We start from the raw sequence: 20,364 nt of genomic DNA on the forward strand, positions 1-20,364 counted from the left end.
TATGATTTCTATCATTCATGTGTCTAATATTTTAGAATATTTTTGACTCATTTTTTCCTTTAACTTCCTTTTTTATTCATTGAATATGAGCATTTTTTAAGTCAATGCATAATAGAAGTAGAAATGGGAAATATTACATTGATAATTTCATTTGTTTTTAATAAAATTCAAGTTTAGAAAATACAAAAAATATAAAAGCTCTAATAAAAATATAAGACTATAAGATATAAGATAAGAATATAAGAAGAAAAATATAAGAAGACAAATTCCTGTAAATAAAATAAGCAAATATATGCATATATATACCTGTTATATTGCTTCTTACTTTTTGAAACATGTTCTGTGATATGGAGCCAGTTACTATCTCCATGAGAACCAGAATTACAATGATTTGTTTTCCTTTGTGAAAATAAAAAATTCTTGCATTATATGAATTTGATTTCATATCACATCCTTTATAGAATCACAAACATCTGAAGAGAATATTACTGTCATCTATATTGAAAAGTTGACACACCGGAATCATCATAAACATGTTCTGCTTTTTAGCTTTATCCATTTATGTCTCAGTAGATTGAAACCTTTCTCTTTGACTCTAATTAAGCCTTATTTGCTGAAATATGACATATACAATTAGCTGGGACTCAAAATTGCAAAAAAAAAAAACAGCCATAGATTTTGTTAAATGAATACTATTAACAAATGTAATCATAGTTATTAAACAGTGACTTTCAAATTTCACCATGTGTCTGACACACCTGGAGGGCTGGGCTTTCCCCCAGAGTTTATGAATCTGGAGGTCAGGGGTGGGGTTCAGCATGTACATTTCTAATAAGTTCCCAGGTTATGCTATTGTTTGAGAACCACTGCCTTATAGAATTCTCCTCCAACAAACAATCTACACTATCCTTACACTTTCTGTTGTCTAAATATGGACCTTAGGGAAGATATAGGCTTAGACCATGTATAAACAGATATACATATGCACTTTATTCATTCAGATATCTGCAGATGTGTTTTCCTATGAAGCTTCATCAGATTTTAAACTGGTGCAATATTGTCTCTTAACTGAATGTATGAGATCATGAAATTGAGAATGTAAAAGAACTAAAGAACATGTGGAAATAACCGTAAGACAGCAGTATAGAAATTTCTAGTGTCCATTCCTTCCTCAAAACATCAATTTGTAAACTATACACAAAAATACTTCCACAAGACCTAAGGATTCCAGGTGAGGAATGTAGTACCCCACCCCCTCTTCCATACCTGGGCAGCTTAGCACAGAAAGAGACACCTCCCTGTGGAAGAATGAGAGTGAAGGGAGCACCCAGCTTCACTACAGACCCCAGCATTGGCCTGTGCCAGCACCAGGCTGACTCTCAAGGTCCTAGGTGGCTCCCAAGGTACTAGGCTCCCAGCCCACCCTGGCACTGACCAGCTCACACAGCCTCAGGGCAGCAACCATGACACAAGATTCCTAGCAGGTTCCCATGAATCTGCTGCTGGCCCATCCCAGCACCAGCCAACTCCCACAGACCCCAGGATCTAAGCCTGCCCCAGCACCAGGTTGGCACCTGCAACCTCAGGCTCTAAGCAATCTCCCATGGACCAAGACTCCTAGCCTAATCCCAAACCAGGCAAACTCCAATAGCCCCAGCTCCAACTGGGCTCCTGTGAACCCAATCTCCTGCCCTGCCTCAGTACCAAGTCATCCGGTGGCTTTTTAACATCCCAGGTTTTGGACTGGCTCCCAAAGACCTAGGCTCCTGTCTTGCCCCAGGACCAGGCCAGCTCACATGGCCCCAGCCTCTAGGCTGGCTTCTGTGAAACCAGACTCCCAAACTGTCCCAGCACTGGGCCATCTCCTAAGACCCAGATGCCAGGCTCACCCAGTGGTCCCTGGCACATAGTCAGCAACCCCGCCCACAAATCCGTGCACCCGCCTATTCCCGATGGACCCAAACACAAGGCCTGCCCACCCTCATAAAATACGGCGATGGGGAATAAAAAGGTAGAGTTTTTATATGCAACTGCAAGCAAGCTGTTATCACTTTTAAAAAGACTGTTATATTTATAAGATATTTTATGGAAGCTGCATGGTAACCACAAAGCAAAACACTACAGGAAATACCTGAGAAGATAAATAGAAGAGAATCAAAGCATACCACTACAGAAAATCATCAATTCACAAAGAGTGGCAGCAAGCAAGAAAGGAAAGAACACAGGAAGTACAAAAAAGACAGAAAGCAGAGAGATGGCATTTCTAAGTCCTTACCTATCAATAATTACTTTAAATGAAGGTGGATTATATTCGTCATTCAAAAGGCATAGAGGAACTGAATGGGTAAAACAAAAAACAAAAAACCAAAAAACCCAAACAAACATAACCCAGCTTTATGCTGCCTGCCAACATTAGAGGTTCACTTCAACATTAAGGACACAGATAAGTTCAAAGTGTAGGAGTGGAAAAAGATATTTCAAACAAATGGAAACCAAAAGAGACCAAAGGTAGGTATGCTTAGGCAAAATAGACTAAGAAAAGCTATAAGAAAGACAAGAAAGCTATTATATAATGATAAAGGTGTCATTTCTGAAAAGGGAATAAAACAATTGCAAACATGAATGCATCCAGCATAGGCGGCGCAACTAAATATATTAAACAAATATTAAAAGAACTGAAAGGAAAAATAGACAACAATGCAATACTAGTAGAGGACTTCAATATTCCACTTTCAACAATGAATAGATCATCATGAGAGAAAAACAATAAGAAGACATTGAATGTAGAATCTATCATAACCAAATACACCTAACAGACATACAGAACACATTCCACTCAACAGCAGCAGATTACACAATCTTCTCAAGTTCATTCTCCATGATAGGTCAGGTTAGGTCAAAAAACAAGACTTAGCAAATGTAAGAAGATTGAAATCATACCAAGTATCTTTTCCAATCACAATGGTATGAAACTAGAAAGCAACAACAGGAGGAAAACTGGAATATTCACTGATGTGTGGAATTAAACAACACACTCTTCAATGGATCAAAGAAGAAATCAAAAAGGAAATTAAAAAAAAATCTTGAAACAAATGAACTGGAAGTTCATATGAGGGGAAACACAACACTTGTACCAAAATGTGTGGGATGCAGCAAAAGCAGTTCTAGGAGGGACGTTTATAGACATAAACACCTACATTAAGAAAAAAGAAGGGTCACAAGTAAACAACCTAACTTTAACCTCCAACTAGAAATAGAGGGATAAACTAAGCCCAAAGTTACTAGAAGGAAGGACGTAATGAAGTTTAGAGCAGAAATAAATGAAATAGAGAATAGGAAAACAATAGAAAAGAAATGAACAAACCCAAGAGTTGGTTCTTTGAAAAGGTAAACAAAATTGACAAATCTTTCCTAAGAAAAAAGGGAGAGGACCCAAATAAATAAAATTATAAATGAAAGAGCAGACATTATTCTGATACCACAGAAATACAAAGAATCTTATAAGACTACTATGAACAATTATATGTCAAAAAATTGAACAACCTAGGAAAAGCAGATAAATACCTACATGCATACAACCACCAAAGCTGAATCATGAAGAAATAGAGAATCTGAACAGAACAATAACGAGGTTGAATCAATAATCAAAAACCTCCCAAGAAAAGCCCAGGATCAGATAGGTTTCACTGATAAATTCTACCAAACATTTAAAGAAGATTTAATGAAAATCCTTCTCAAGTTGTACACCTTAAACTTACGTATGTAGTATATCAATTATATCTCAATAACGCTGGAAAACATTTAGATTTTAGTGGTGAGATTTAACTATCAAGACTTCTTAGCACTATTCCTTCTGTGCTTTGTATCCACTGATTATTACAAGTCATTAAAAAATCAGCCTCCAGGCCCCTGGGTGGCTCAGTTGGTTAAGCGGTCGACTTGATTTTGGCTCAGTTCATGATCTCAGGATTGAGATCAAGCCCCATGTGGGGCTCGGGGCTCAGCGGGAAATCTGCTTGAGATTCTCTCTCTCCCTTGCCCTTTGCCCCTCCCCCACCATGCACATATGCATGTGAGCATCCTCACGGTCTCTCTCTCTCAAAAAAAAAAAAAAAATCAGTCTCATATGCACTCTAACTTGGCAAATGTTTATTTTATCCCTGTAGGACAATGGTTCTCACACTTAAGTGGTCATTAAAATCACCCGAGAAAAACTGTTAAAAGACAAATTCCTGGGCCCCACCCCCAAAGTTTCTGATTCAGTACATGTGGGATAAAGCCCAAGAATTTGTATTTCTAACAAGTTCCCAAGTGCTGCTGCTGCTGCTCCAGGAACCCCAGTTTGGGAACCACTCCTCTAGGACCTAAACTGACAAGGATACCTCAGAGGGAAAATGCACAGAAACATAACACACATATACCCTGGATAGTTTATGAAGCTTCATGTGTTTATTTGGGAAAACAAGAAAGTGTTTGAAATGATTTCTAAGATCCCTCCAATTTTAAAATTCTCACATTATATGTTGTAAAATTTATAAGTTCCTACTGGTTTTATATCAGATTCTTACCTTATATTGAAATTTAATGGTCTTATTTAATGATACTGTATTAGATTATTTAAGTAAAAATTTTCCAAGATCTTCAGAAATATTGTATGTCTAAAATAATGCTACATTTAAGCATTTTACAAAATTCAAATGTTATGATATTCATCTGAATTGTCTTGACTAAATTAAAGTATAATAAATCCATATGGAGGGAACTAATTTGCTCATTAGATCCAATAATGAGGCAGTTTGTGTGATATTAATCAAATCATGAATTTTTTGAATAAATTCACAAAAGTTCAGTTTCCTACTGCTTGTGAATTTTATTTTTCTTAGTTTTGAAATTAAAATCTAAATGACCTCAAAATGAGTAGGCTTTAGGATACTTTTGATTGGTTTTGTTATATATCTAACATATTGTAGAGATGGTTAGAGAGTTTAAGATAAACATAGTACACAGAAAAAATTACTTCATTAATGAAATAAGATAGTAATTTGATAACTATATGTTTAAGATATGTTAAAGGTATTTTTGGATGTGTGAATTAGATCATTAAATGGGTGCCTGGGTGGCTCAGTCGGTTAAGCGTCTGCCTTTGGCTAAGGTAATGATCCCAAGGGTCCTGGAATTGAGCCCCTCATTGGGCTCCCTGCTTGGCTGGGAGCCTGCTTGTCCCTCTCCCTCTGCCTGCCACTCCCCCAGCTTATGCTCTCTCCCTCTCTCTCTCTCCCCCTCTGTCAAATAAATAAATAAATAAAATCTTTTTTTTAAAAAAAAAGGAAGATTATTAAATGAAATTATTTCATTATTGATCAATGTTAAACAATCAACTAAGAGAGAAATTTGTTATAAAGCAGATTATTTAAAAGCCTTTATTGATATTACTCACATTAACAATTTCTTGGGCCAGAATTGTTATTACACTAAGCTATATAGATCTATGCTCAATATAGACCTTTGGCTATTGATGCATACATAAAACCTGACTGTTAATATTTCATTGAGAGTGAAAAATCTGTACAAATAATTCATTGGTATATTAGATAATAATATATTACCACGTCAGAAATAACTTATTTCTGATCAAATGATTAGATATATCAGAAAATATAATATCCAGTGGCATAACACAGGGATGTATATTGCTCTCTTTTCTTTATTTTTTTTTGTTTTTACCTGTATCTTAAAGAACTGATACCCATTGAGCAAGGCATACTTGTTCTTCATTGTAGGAAACATATGTGACTCCTGAAAATGACATAGTTCTAGGGTCATGACCTAGAGTTGGTTATCAGGAGCAATTGGAACTGTTACCTAATCATTGCATGAATAATATAAGATTTATTATCCACATCCCATACAATATTTAATAGGATTACCAGTAAATAGCCTTTACTGCATTCACCTCAATTAGTTAGAAGTAACAAGTTAATCAAATGAGGTGTGACTTAAAGTTAGTAATTCCATTTATTAGGACTTTAGGGACTGAACATTTGGTTATATCTGGTTCCCCCCCCCCCTTTTTTTTTGAGTTTAAGTTATCTTTGCTAGAAAGTATAACTTTGTTCCCTTAAGCTAATTTACCCATTTGGAGTACAATACTGGTCCTTCCCTAAGTCAGCCTCTAACCTGACAGCAGCAATGGTCTCATTGTCTTATAGTGAGGCATGTACCCCAGCAGGCTTCTGATGAGAGGCTTCCAGTACAGCACTCAGTTGCTGGTAGAGAATATGTGCATAGTAGGTATTCATTTAATTTAGTCAATATACATTTATTGATAAATTCCAGTATGTCAGGAACCATGCTAAGCTTTAGAAGCACTACAATTCTTGCTTATATGAAAGTTACAGGATATTGGAGGAGATAAGTAAACATGCATCAATACAGTATTATTAATTATAAATATATATAAAGAGAGGTAATACTATTGGAATATGAAAGGTGTACCCAACTCAGTCTGAGGGATTAAGGGAAAGCTATCTATAATAGCTTATTTTTTGGATAATATCTGAATAATACATGAGTTTCAGCCGGATTAAAAAGAGGATAAATGTTCTAGACAGGGAGATCAACATATAAGACATATAAGCCCAGAGAGAAAAGACACCTTAAGTTAGTGTTTAGAAATACAATACTTCAGTATGGCTTGAATATAGAGTACAAAATGGTGAAGAGAGAGGAGAGGGTAATGAGATGCAGCGATTTGACTCATTAGTAACCTCACAGACCAGGCAGAGGCAGTTGGAGTTCACAAAGATGGTCCATGCTTTACGGTGAGATGTGATATGTGAAATGATTGCACATGCATTCTGGAAAATCTCTCTGGCTACAAAGTTGAAAGAAGAGTGAGGGGAGAGGGGCGCCTGGGTGGCGAAGTCGTTAAGTTTCTGTCTTCGGCTCAGGGCGTGATCCCAGCATTCTGCGATCGAGCCACATCAGGCTTCTCTGCTAGGAGCCTGCTTCTTCCTCTCCCACTCCTCCTGCTTGTGTTCCCTCTCTCGCTGGCTGTCTCTCTGTCAAATCAATAAATAAAATCTTAAAAAAAAAAAAGAAGAGTGAGGGAAGAAAGCCTATGTTTTCATGACCAGGTTGGATGTTCATGGTAATTATGGGGAGAAGCAGTGGTGGGCTGGACTAAAGTACTGGCATAGTGTATTTGTTTCCTAGGGCTATGGTAACAAGTACCACAAACTGGGTGGCTTGAAATAATAGAAATTTATTCTCTCATGATTCTAGAGACAGAAGTCCAAAAACCAAATATAGGCAGGGCCATGCTCTCTATGAAGGTTTGAAGGAGAATCTGTTCCATACCTTTCCCTTAACTTCTGGAATTGCCAGCAGACCTTGGTATTCTTTGGCTTGTGGAAACATCATTCAAATCTCCACCTCTGTCATCACATGGTATTCTCCCTGTATGTCTTCACATTATCGTCCCTCTCTCTATGCATGTCCATTTCTGTGTCTCTTCTCCTTCTCTTATAAGGACTCCAGTCATATTAGATTAGGATGCACCCTACCTAATGACCTCATCTTAATTTTATCTGCAAAAACCCTATTTTCAAATAAGGTTATATTCACAAGGTACTGAGCCTTAGGACTTCAAAATAACTTTTGGGGAAACACAATGAAATCCATAAGGCAGAATGTAAAGAGAAGAGCAGAATAATTAGAGAGATAATGTAGGCTGCAACTGAAATTGACTTGGAAATAAATACATATGGGAGAGGGCATGTAAAAACCAACCCCGAGGGCGCCTGGGTGGCTCAATCGGTTAAGCGTCTGCCTTCTGCTCATGTCATGATCTCAAGGCCCAGGATCCAGTCGGGTGCAGCTCCCTGCTCAACAGGGAGTTTATGTCTCCCTCTGCCCCTCCCCCTGCTCATGATCTCTCTCTCTCTCTCTCAAATAAATAAATAAAATATTTTTAAAAAAAACAACCCTGAAACCCAGATTTCATAATTAAACAGCTCCGTGGAAATAAATAGTTGTCCAGTATTTGTCACAACCTGATTGTAAGAATGAGTAGAACTTTCAAATCAAGATTTTCTTAATTTAGCTTGGCTTCAAGGGCGTAATTGAACAACCTTATATTTGCACACAACTTGTGTGTGTTTGTGTTTTTAATGTGTATTCATGCATGTTTCTTAGGCTTATGTCAATAGATTTATTAGATTCTCAGAAGGAAACATGAGCGTTCAGTACTCCAAATGTCACTGCCGAGAGTCTCTGTAACTTTGCTTTTATCCTTACATTTAGGCAGAGTTCATAGCGATATACCTGAGCCACAATGACTGAGCCCAAAATAACATTTCTCTCATTGGACTGGGCTTGGTATAGTGTACTTGGTCCATGGTGAGAGCAGAGGGTGGAATTCTGTAAAAACTGTTATGTATTTATGGTAGGGATTTTTTTTAAGATGTTATTTATTACGTTATACTACGTTATACTACTTTATTCCCCTGAGAACACATAAAACAAATTTACTTCAGGTAACAGTACCAGGAATTGCTATGCTAGGAATTCTCTTTAAAAACTTATTCATATCTTAAAACATTGTAAATTTTATGTTTGATTGCACTTTTTATCCTTGCCTGAGACTAGAAAGCTGAGAGGTGGATTATCATGCCAGTCCAAGGAACTATGTAATAATTTTAACATGCATTTTGTGTTCTAATGTAATTCCTGAATTCATACATTTTCCTAACTTCATTTTTCTTGACTGATTTCTCCATTTATTTACCTTCTCTTGTTCTCATTAATTATTTCATTTATTTACTTAATGAACAAACTATAATTGAGTGCATACTATGTAATCATGTATTAGGTATTATACCAGGTCCCTGGATTCAGTGATGGATAAACATTATCTGTTTTCAGATATCTCAGTCTACAAGGGAAGGTATTCGTTCAAGTTAATATTTACAATAGATTGTGATTAACAATGATCAAAAGATCTAAAAAATAAGTGGTGAATAAAGGGGGCATGCAGCCCAACCACCTTAGATAAAAGGCTTTCTGAAGAAGAGTTGGTTGAGCTGAGCCCTAAATAGAACGTAACCAAATAAAAAGTGAAGGGAACAAAGCTCCCATAAAAAAAAAATTAAAAATCAAAATCTCTACATCATTACAAAATATTGCATGTTTGGGAAGTAGAAGATTCAATGTTGTTAAGATGTCAGTTGCTACCCACTTGATCTATAGATTCGATGCAATTTCCATCAAAATCCCAGCAAGTTATTTCATGAATGTTGACAAACTGATTCTAAAATTTATGTGGAATAGAAAAAAAAAAAAAAACCCAAAAACTCACAGCAGCCAACACAATACTGAAGTTCAAGATCAAACTTGAAAGACTGACACTACCCAACTTCAATGTTTACTGTAAAGAACTACAGTATCGTTTCCATTGTTTCTTTCCCTGGCCTCAAGTAGTTTCCTTGTAAGCCTATGCTGGTTAGTGCTCATCTGAAGATTTAAGGGGGCCTTCCACAAATCCCCAGAACTTTCTTTATCTCTTTTTCTCTCTCTTTTCTTCTTTTCCCTGCAGCTCTCTACTTTGCATGACTCTGACCTGTGATCTCTAGCTGTCTTGGCCTTTCCAGACTCCCAGCTCCATCTCATCAATTCAGCTCCATTCCTGCACTAAGGCCTTATTACTCTCTTAAGGCATAAGCTGGGACAATCATAGGACACACCTCATTTGTATCCCATCACTTAAAAATCGCTGTCCTTTGATGTCTATATTCAATATGTTTAAAGCCAGTGTTTTACATATTTTGTCTGCTTTCTATAGTTTTAAGTGTGAGGACTAATCAGAAGTCAAGTGAACAGGAATTTAAAAAGAAAAAAGTGATTGATACAATTAGTTATATCTATTGGTATTGGCAAGTGGGGTGGAGGGGGGAATTGGTGACCAGAGAGACCTGATAAATAAAATGGTGGAAATAGAAGCCAGATTTTAGTGAATTAATGATTAAATGGGAGTCCAGAAGTAGAAAAAGCAAGTAAAGATGACATTCGCAAGAAGCCGAGCTGAACAATGATGGAAAGGTACTGGATGATAGTTACAAGGGAATATAGAATCAAAGGAAGATGCTTTTGCTTACTGTTGAAATCCTTGTTGAGATAAAAAATAAAGAAAATTAAAACTGACTGTGGAGAAGGCAGAGGTTGACAAACAATAGCCTAAAGACTGACCACAAGTCTTTTCTATAAATAAAGTTTTATTGGACCACAGCCATGCCTATTCATTTACATATTGTTGATGGTTGTTTCTGTGTTACAACAGCAGAGTTGAATAGTTGTGAAAGAGATCATATGGCCTAAAGTCAAAACTATACACTAACTGACCTTCATTAAAAAATTGCCCATCCTTACTAGGGATCCAACAAGCAATAAAAGCATATATTTCTAGTCATCTGGAGTTTCAAATTCAGTAGCAATCATTTTTAATATATTATCCTGGGACAGATAACATTAATAATATTAATGGAAAAGAAAACAATGTGTCTTATATTTTTTATTTTCAATAATAAAGGGTTAGAAGTAATTTCTCAAAATAAGATTATGTGTTCTATCTTAATGTTAGACTTAAAAGTTAACATTGCACACAAGAGTTTGTGAGCAAATTATTTTTAATGGTGCAATAAAATTGAAACAAGAGCTTTATTATTTAAAAATGATTTTTTTTCAATTAGTGATTTTGTGTGGACATTAAATTACATATCCTGTAGAATTTAAATAAAGAACCATAGTCGGAGTTTATTGTTTTATTTTGAGTTTCGAATATGTAACATTCTATCATATTCAATGTCAATTCAATAACAATTTACTGACCCAGTCTTTAATCATTTTTAAACTTTTTCTAGGCAAAGAAGTCAAGCCTAAGCCTCCACGTATGTTATGTGCATGCCAAAAAATAAATAAATAAAACAAATCTTAAACACATGCTTTTACTCATCCTCTGATATCATAGTTGAGTATTTTGCTTAAAGTCAAAGGCTTAACTATTTTGTGTAGACAATGTGCTTAAAATCCTCATATTTCTAATATCCTTTGTAATTCTAATATCCTTAGTGTTTCTGAGAATATGCTATGCTAAAATTTATCTTCAACCTTTGTTCACTGAAGGTACAAAACAATACCTTTCATTAACTTCTCATAAAAATCTTAATTCACATTTTCATTTTATCTCAAAATAATTCTTACTACGATTGATAATGAGGAATCTTTGTCTGTTTGTATCAGTTTGCTGCATTTATAAAAAGGAGAAAATAATATGGCAGATTAAAAAATAGTGAATAACATGTAAAAGAAATATGGATGAGTACAGAAAAAATATCTTTACATAATCATCATTATTAATGTTCACCTGTATTTTTAGAGACACAAGTAAAAAAAGAAGAGAAACCAGGTATGTATATTTCATATAGAGATTCATATTTGCATTTCATATTTATAACGAGTAGCATATTACCTCTTTGCCAGTGTTGTGTCATAGTGTAAATATTATACAAAAATGTTATCCTTTACCAACTATTTTAAAATAAGACGAACATAATACACATTTATCTATGCCACCTATTCCTAGAAAAAATTCTACTTACAAAAGAGAAACTGCTGAGAGAAGTTGATCTGATTCAGAAGAAGCAATTGACTAATTGAGTTGAGTCCCACAAAACCCCTATTTTTGCTGATTACTATAGGACACAGACATCCTGTCAGAAAAACACATCCTCTCATTCTTCTGTTTTTTGGGGGCGTGCCGGAGTGAGATGAATATTTCTGAGGGCTGCAGTATGTAGCAGAAACTTTTTAAAAAAGAACAGAAATCTGATTCTCGAAACAGTTAAAATTTTGGTTGATGTTTCCCAACTATTAGTGTTACAGGGCTGCTGTAATAAAATAAAATACCACAAACTGGGTATTTTAGTACAGCAGAAATTTATTCTCTCACAGTTCTGGAAGGTAGAAGTCTGAAACCAAGGTGTCAGCAGGGCCATGATTCCCTTGAACCTGGAGAGAAGAACCCTTCCCTGCCTCCTTTGGCCTGTGGTGTTTGCGAGCAATCCTTGGTGTTCCTTAGCCTGAAATTGCGTTGTTCCAATCTCAGCCTCTATCATTCCACAGACATCTTCTTCCTTTGTGTCTTTATCTCTGCCTTTTCTCCTCTTCTTGTAAGAACACCAGTCATATTAGATTTAGGACCCAGCCTACTCCCATACAACTACATCGTAACTAATTACACCTTAAAGACCCTATTTCCAAATCAGGTCATGTTTTGAGGTGCTGGGGTTGGGACTTCAGCCTATCTTTTGGGAGGACACAATTCAACCCGCAAAGGCCCATCCTCTGGTCCCCCCAAAATGCATGCCCTTTACATGTAACAAAACACATACACCTCATTCCAACATCCCTAAAAGTCACAAACCATTTTAGCAACAACTAAGTCCAAAAGTTCATCAATTCAAATTCTCAAACTCATTATCTTAAACATTTATGGGTGAAACCCAGGGTATGATTCTTCTTGAAGAAAATTTCTCTCCATCTGCAAAATCAGAAAACAAACTATCTGCTTCCAAAATAAAACAGTAGGAAAGGCTAGGATAAACATTCCCATTTCAAAAGAGGGAAAGAAAAAAAAAAGGAGAAGGGGTATTGGTCCTGAGTAAATGCAAAACATAGCAGGGAAAATTCTATTAGCTGTCAGGAGCTGAGACTATCTTCTTTGGCTGAATACACTGTCCTCTGGGCCTGGTAGGTTGGTAGCTGCTGGGTGGCAGCCCTGCCCTCTCCACTCAAGGAATTCCCATCAACCCAGGCTTTTGAGTCTGTGACTCTGCTGTTATAGTTGTTATTCTTTCATTTCGTTCTCTATTTCTGTCAGACAGCATTGTTTTTACTTGAATGGAATTCTCAAAAACATGACCAGTTCCACATTCGATTCATGATGATCCAAGCCGTTAGACAAGAGGGTCCTCCACAGATCCTTCCCCGTAACTACATCTCTATTCCTGCCCTCTGCTGAGGTGGTAGATCGGATCTGCAAGTTTGTCCAGCCACTCTCTTGGCCCCGTCTTCGGGGCGCACTGTCTCGATAGGTGGAGAATTTTCCAAATCATCAAGGGCTGATTCCTTTTGCTTAGCAGTTCACTCCTCAATTTATCCTCCCTTTCACATTGTATTATAAGCAGCAAGGAGAAATCAGGCTGCACTTTCCACACTTTACTTGGAAATTTCTTCGGCTAGATATCCATGTTCTTCACTTACAAATTCTACCTTCTGTTATTGAAACCCAAGTTCGGCTGCTCACAGCTTGAAAGCCAATACTGCAGAGACAAATGTCGATGGCAAAGGAAAGGTTGCTTTGTTCAAAAGGCTGGCAACCTGGAGAGATGGTAGACTGAGGCCCAAAGACCATCTCCCAATTTCCTAGTTAAGAAGCAGGGGGTTTTAAAGGGGAAAGTCAGGGTAGTAGATTACATACTTATTGATGGAAAGGGTGGGGAAGTTATGATTATTCATGAGGGAAGCTGGAGCATGTGCTCTAAGCAAACATATATGTAACATCCATCTCATGTTCACTTTGTGATGGAGACTTAACACCAGATCAAGGCAAAGTTCAGCCTCTGATATGAGGAGCTTCTCTTAGGATGAGGAGAAGAGGCTGTGGGCAAGCTCTGAGGGCTGGTATAACCTGGATGGGGGCTTAAGCTTGTTATTTCAGGAAGAAATTGAGAGCCTCGTTTATTCATAGGTTGGAACCATATCAGTGGACCTTGAGTCCAGGCCTCCATGGAGACAGCTAGAGGATTTGTTAGTGGAGTCTGAAAAAACGTAATAGCTAACCAGAAGGAAACCATTCTATGAAAAACAAGTTTTAAAGCTTCTGCTAGTTTCAACTTCATTGATCTCATGGCGCATGATTTCACTGCCACCCAACTGAGGAACTCAATTCAGCCAAGTTCTCTGCCACTTTATAACAAAGATCACTCCTGCAGAGCCCAATAACATGTTGCCCATTTCCTTCTGAGACCTCACCAGAAGCACTTTTACCATCCCTGTTTCCAGCAACATTTTGTTGATGTCTGTATTTGATGAGGGTATACATATTTTCTAAATTGTCAGAAGCTTTCTTTATAACTCTCCTTAATTCTTTCTTAAGTCCTTAGCAGAATAGACTTCATCAATATTTCTGCCAATATCCTTTTCAAGGCAATGTAGGGTTTGTTTTTTCTTTATCAAGTGTCTCAAAAATATTCCAGCCTCTACTCATCAGCCAATTCCAAAGCTACTTTCGCATTCATATATATTTGTTACAGCAGCCCCCCATCTCCTGGATATTAGTTTCCCTCGGTACCTGGAATAAAGGGCCACAAACTGGGTGGCTTAAAACAAGAAACGTTTACTCTCTCACAGTTCTAGAGGCTCAAAGTCCAAAGTCATGTTGTCAGCAGAGCCATGCCCTCTTTGAAATATGTGGAGATTCTTTCCCAGTTTTTCTTGCTTCTGGTGTTTGTGAGCAATCCTTGCTGTTTGCTGGCTTGTATATCCATCACTCCAAGCTCTGTCTCCATTCTCACATAGCCTTATTTCCCTGTGTGTCTCTGTTTCCGTGTCTCTTTTCCTGTCCTTATAAGGACACCAGTCAGATTGGATTAATTAAGGACCCACCCTGCTCCAGTATGACCTCATCCTACCTTAGTTAATTGTGTCTGCAACAATGCTATTTCCAAATAAGATCACATTCTGAGGTATGACGAGTTAGGACTTCAACGTATCTTTTTGTGGGATATGATTCAAGCCATAACAGTGTTTGTCTAAATTTCTAAATCATATGAGTACTCAATTAAATATGTTTTAAAGATACTCTTCTTATTCCTGCCATCAAATCACTTATATTGACACTGAAACTATACTCCACAATAATCATCTCGAGAAAACATAGAAAATTTGACTTGAAATCAATTAGCAGTAGCAACAGCTTAATGGCAGATAAGTACATTGCATGATATTAACTACTGTGTGTTTAATAGACCAGCACTAACAAACCAGCAGGAAACCGAAATAATTTTTAGTAAAATTCTGCCTTTTTAATTATGGTAAACAAAATAAAATAATTTCCAGAAACAAATTTGTGCTTTAGTTTATTTTTTCAGATTATTAAATTTCTGCCTTTTGTTTTCCCTTTAGGGTCACAAGTTAAAAAGGAAGCAAAACCAGGTAAAAATATTTTTATTCTTAAGTAGATACAGAACTGATATTGCCTTCATTTTAGAACTGAAAGAGATTTACCACCCACCATTGGAGACTTACAGAGTCTCCCAGAGCCTCATTATTTTTCCTTTTCTGTTGCTCTATATGCTTTTTAGGACTGGATTAGTTGAGAATGGGGATGTTCTGTAAGTGAGAACATCTAGAATATGTTTTTAAATGGACCGCAGCAGACACTCTAGGTTTCAGGAGACATCTCTTGGAGTCCTTCAAACCCTACCTAGTGTGATCATATTTAATTTGTAGGCTTATTTCCAATGACATAGTAGAGTTATAAAATCACAGAATCATAGACTACTGGGATTTGAAGAAAAAAAGACAAGAACTTATTAAACACATTATTATGAGCTTAGAAATAGCATACAGTTTTTATTTCCAACATATCATTATGAAAGACATGCAACAGGACAATTACTATCCTTATTTAATGTCTGTGGGAACAGTTCAATAGACTAACTTCAGAAAATAAGTTATTTTTCCAAGATTTTCAAGCTAATAAATGTTGGAGCTAGGATTCTGCCCATGTCTGATTTACTCAAAACTCCCACTCAGAGATTGTTCCAGACTAACGATCATTTTATTGAGAGGTAACATTGACCTAAAATCAGGGTGACCTTTCCAAGTTTACACTGCTATTTAGTGTTTAAGTTCTAGCTCTGGTACCACCTAGCTACTGACCTGGGGCAAGTTAAAAAAAACCCTCAGGCTCTATGGAAACAATTTCTTCACTACAAAAATTACACAGCAGTATTCCTCAATATTAACAAATTCAAGAATCCAAGTTTAGATGCTCCTTTAATTCTCACCGAAGCTTACCTAGCAACTGATCATGTTTGATTCTAGTTGCTCTTATAAATAACATATTTTTAATGTATCAAGGCTTGTAAATGCCTAAGTATTGTCTTATTTTATTTTTATTTTTATTTATTTTTTCAAGTTTTTTTGTTTATTTAAGTAATGTCTACAGCCAACATGAGGCTCGAACTCATGACCCGGAGAGCAAGACTCATACATTCTTTGGAATGAGCCAACCAGGCACTCCCTAAGTACTGTCTTATGATTTATTTTCCTGACTGTACTTTTTTTTTTTTTTCTGCAGATGAATGTTACCAGATGGAAACATTTTGCATTTTCTTTATTTTTTTTTTTTAAACCAGAAGCCCAAAACCATTTAAAACTTCTAGTTAGGCCTAATGCCATTTAAAACTTTTAGTTATTATTATAAAATACCACAATTTTGCAGGTAGTTGAATTGAGTCTAGTTTTTTTCATACATAAATGTTTCCTTTTGAACTTCATCTGAAAAAACTCAAATACATAGTATATATATTAATTTCATCTTGTCAAAATATCTTGCCAAAATAAATTTTGACAAAAAAATTTTAAATGTTTTCAGTAATGTAGATTTGCTATCTATACTTTGGCATTTATGCTTTATTACAGCCTATGCTTTGGAATTATAAGTACCTAAACGTATATAAGAATTCTTGGTATATTGTTTCATGCAATTGAAACCTTTAAGTTTTTCATACAAATTAAAAAGACATGAAAATTTAGAAACAGTTTTTCTCCATGGACCATTTGTTGAAATCTGTCTGTTATTTTCTGCTTAATAAATCACTAGCCTATGAAACAGAAAAAAAAAATCGCCATATGTTAATTTATAAAGCTTCTAAACATCTGAAAAGATTTTTTTTTATTATTTTCAGAACAAGACATAGCGAAACCAGAAAAGACTGTTTCTCATGGGAAACCAGGTATTTTGCACGTGGTATCTGCAGTAACAAATTGTCTCTCCTTGTTCCGGTTTCAGCAGGACGAAGAGCTTAATGTGAAATCTAAAGTTTTCAGGGATGATTCATGTCTTAAGTCATCCAACTTCTGGAATATCTCCAATTTTAGTCATCTTCACAATGTGTTTTGAACTGAGGACTTGACCTGTCAAGTGTAACTAGACACCTAGTCTATCCCTTCCCATCAGAGATTTAGCTTAGTACGAAAATCATCTCTGCCAGTACTCAGGTGAATGGGCTCTATACTTTGTTTTGTTCTGTCCTGTTTGGGGCAAGACATCCTCAGGAAACTTACAATTCAGAATGGCTCATTCAAACATGATCATGTTGGATTCCAAAAATCCCAAGAAAAGGAAATCAACATTTCTCCCTGTTTCCTTTCCTCCTTCCTTCTTCTATCTCTGCCTCATTTTCTTTGGTTTTCATTCCTGGTCATAATTACATTTTGGAGCTAGTAGAGGTAAGCCAGTGTGTTCTGCTCATTAAAAGACATACAGAACTTACCAAAACAAATTTATCAATTTTTTAAATTTAAGAATAAAAACTTTTAAGTTTTTGTTTACAATAATTAAATATGAGTTTAATTTGGAGGCAGTCCTAAGCCTCAGTTATTCTGTAGAAAATTGTCCTTCATCCCAGGCTGAATTATTTACCCAAAGTTTTGAATGTGGCTAGGCCAGAATCTTTAATAAGTTAAAAACATACTTTCTCTAAGCATATCTTCGGAAACATTTCGCTTACACTTTCAAAATTTTTACTGTAGAAAAACTGTTTAAAATGGGTTTGAGTCCATTTGATTTCATTTGCTTATGCTTTAAAGTATATGAGACACCAATAGGAATAGAAAAAGCCGACTTGGAGTGTGAGGAACCAAGAATAGCTGTCTCCATTGACGTAAGCAGAACTTTAGAAATAACTTTTAGAATGTCCTCATCGAATGAATAAAACCCTGTTACTTTCCTGACTGTCCCAAATGTCAGTCATTTTGAGCTGAAGTACAGAGAGTGAGAGAGTTTAGTCTCTGAGGGTACAGCAAGTACACTGTCCTCCAGCCACACCTTTCTTTTATTTTAGTGGTAATATTCATATTCTAAATTCTGCTTCCCAGGGAAACTTTCTCATCCACTCATTCCCACTGCTGAATTATTGAAAAGTTTAATTTTACATAGGATCATTGTAATAATCTGTCTACATTGACCCAAATTTCTTTGACCACATCTATAAAAGCATAAAGTACAGAAGACATCCCATCAATGTACCCCTTTTGCCCTTCCCCAGCTTTGTATCATAAAAAAACTTGGGTCACTAAGCTAATCCTGGGTTCCCAGGGAGGAATCTTGCACAGGAAAAATTTAAAAACTTACTTCTTCCTGTTCTAATTCAATGATTAAAAAAGGATTCTCGTTTTATAAAACAACCCCTGTGTAGATAAATACAGTGAAAAACAGTGCAGGCAAGGGGTAGAGTATGTATTGGCAGGTCAGGGGATGATTCCAATTAGGAAAACTCTATGGCAGGATAACTGCAAAGGATGTCTGCAATTGGACACATTTTCTCTGGCTCCAACCAATTTGAATAGAAGATATCACTTGCTGCTTTACAAAAAAAACAGCTCAGTTTTTCTCAGTATTGGTGTTATTTCAAAGAAAATACAAAATATCAAAGTTCACATATGTCACTGTTTTATACTGATGCATTTAAATTTTCTACTTGTGTTAACATTTTTTCCTATCACAGAAGAAAAAGTTGTCAAGCAGGTAAAAGCTACCACAATAGAAAAAACAGGTAAATAAGATATTTCATATTTTCCTTCTGTGTATCAGCTTTATGTTATGTGGGTACACACACGACACACACACATACACACATCTTCACTGAAGTGTGTAGAGTTTTAGTGCCATAAATTCTAAGATTGTGTATTCTTGTAAATAACTGAAAGATAGTCAATAAAATTAACAGTGGAATACTAGAGCGATGTAATTTAATTATTTGTGATTGATCTTAACTTACATATAACTCGTAAGGTAATCCAAGTAATACACTGATTATCATATACTGCTAGGTGTTTAATCTTATTGTAAACCGCCCTTCCCCAAATGTAAAATCACAAGAATCTGAAACTATGAAATCTGCTGTTTATGCATTAGATAGAATAATGACCTTTCACGAGAGCTCCACAGACAGTTAGGTGGTTGTATGAACATACAGAACATATAATATTAAAACAGTCCATCTCTCAGTATTTTGTGTGAGGAGAAAAAAGGAACGGACACACTCTTGCCATCCTGAAGTTCTTTCCTATAGAGATGAATGAATGTCCTATCAACTGACATCCTAGACCACTGAATCTCTTCCATTGAATTCCAAGGTAGAAATTCTACCCACCTGGGCAACTGGCAGTTAATAGAGTTAATAAAAAATATCATTTCAAAGGAAAAAGTCTATGAAGTAATTTCTTCATTTTAACTAAGATAATCATTCTAATCAAGATTTAAATATAGTTTCTCAGAGGAAAATATAATAGAATTCAGGAAAGAACTAATTATATATAAAATTATAGATTATTAACACATGAGAAAGAAAGAAACCTTATAAGGTCATTTACACATCACCTCACATGTTCCTTGTACTGTATTAAAGCCACTGTCAAACTCATAATTTCAGCATTCCTCTAATTTGCACCCTAAGGTGTTAATATGGCCCCCTGAGGATCTCATTTAGTTATATGGGTATTTGGGATTATCAAGAAGCTAGCCCAATGTATTTGTGTGCCAAATATGTAGATTGTTTTAAATTTTGCATACCCTTTGTGTGTCATAATTTTTCAGCAAGCAGTGTGATTGATATATTTGCTGAGAGTGAAATAATAGTGCTCAGAGAGAATGGAATAAACTTAATATAAGAAGAGAACCTAAAACTAAGAAGAAATAAATACAGAAGCTAAAGAGTTATGTTTTTCAATGGTTTGCACTCATCAATATGCCATTTACTTTTCTCCATTCCCCACAGTCAAGCCCAAACCAACAAGTAAGAGATGAAAAGAGTAAAGTCTGAAAAGCATTGCTTGGCTATTTCAACTTTAAAAATTTGCTTGTTTTTTTCTTTAATTATTAATTTTAGTGTTGCCTTAATCTGAATTACCTGTATAGATGATAAAATAATGTTTTGCTCTAGCTTTGATTTGACATCTTTGCCTTTCACTACTAATTTATACTTAGCTATAGTTATACAGAAGAAATCTTTGTAAGTT

The 20,364-nt window shown here is 35.8% G+C and overlaps 1 protein-coding gene across 34 annotated transcripts in view; it reads left to right on the plus strand.

Annotated features, from left to right (window-relative positions):
• Positions 1–20,364, plus strand: part of TRDN (triadin) — a 362,517-nt gene that overhangs the window by 304,642 nt on the left and 37,511 nt on the right. For 23 of the 34 annotated variants that reach the window (XM_057311074.1, XM_057311078.1, XM_057311076.1 and 20 more), the window contains 6 exons: positions 10,917–10,943; positions 11,432–11,461; positions 15,241–15,270; positions 17,031–17,078; positions 18,852–18,899; positions 20,124–20,141. In XM_057311074.1, coding sequence (XP_057167057.1) covers positions 10,917–10,943; positions 11,432–11,461; positions 15,241–15,270; positions 17,031–17,078; positions 18,852–18,899; positions 20,124–20,141 — 201 coding nt within the window. Of the gene's footprint in view, positions 1–9,595; positions 10,944–11,431; positions 11,462–15,240; positions 15,271–17,030; positions 17,079–18,851; positions 18,900–20,119; positions 20,142–20,364 lie in introns of those variants that run through there. The other 11 variants (XM_057311086.1, XM_057311088.1, XM_057311087.1 and 8 more) reach the window with 4 other exon arrangements.

Source organism: Ursus arctos, unplaced genomic scaffold, assembly GCF_023065955.2.
Source record: "Ursus arctos isolate Adak ecotype North America unplaced genomic scaffold, UrsArc2.0 scaffold_13, whole genome shotgun sequence".
In the NCBI taxonomy this organism is placed as follows: Eukaryota; Metazoa; Chordata; class Mammalia; order Carnivora; family Ursidae; genus Ursus; species Ursus arctos.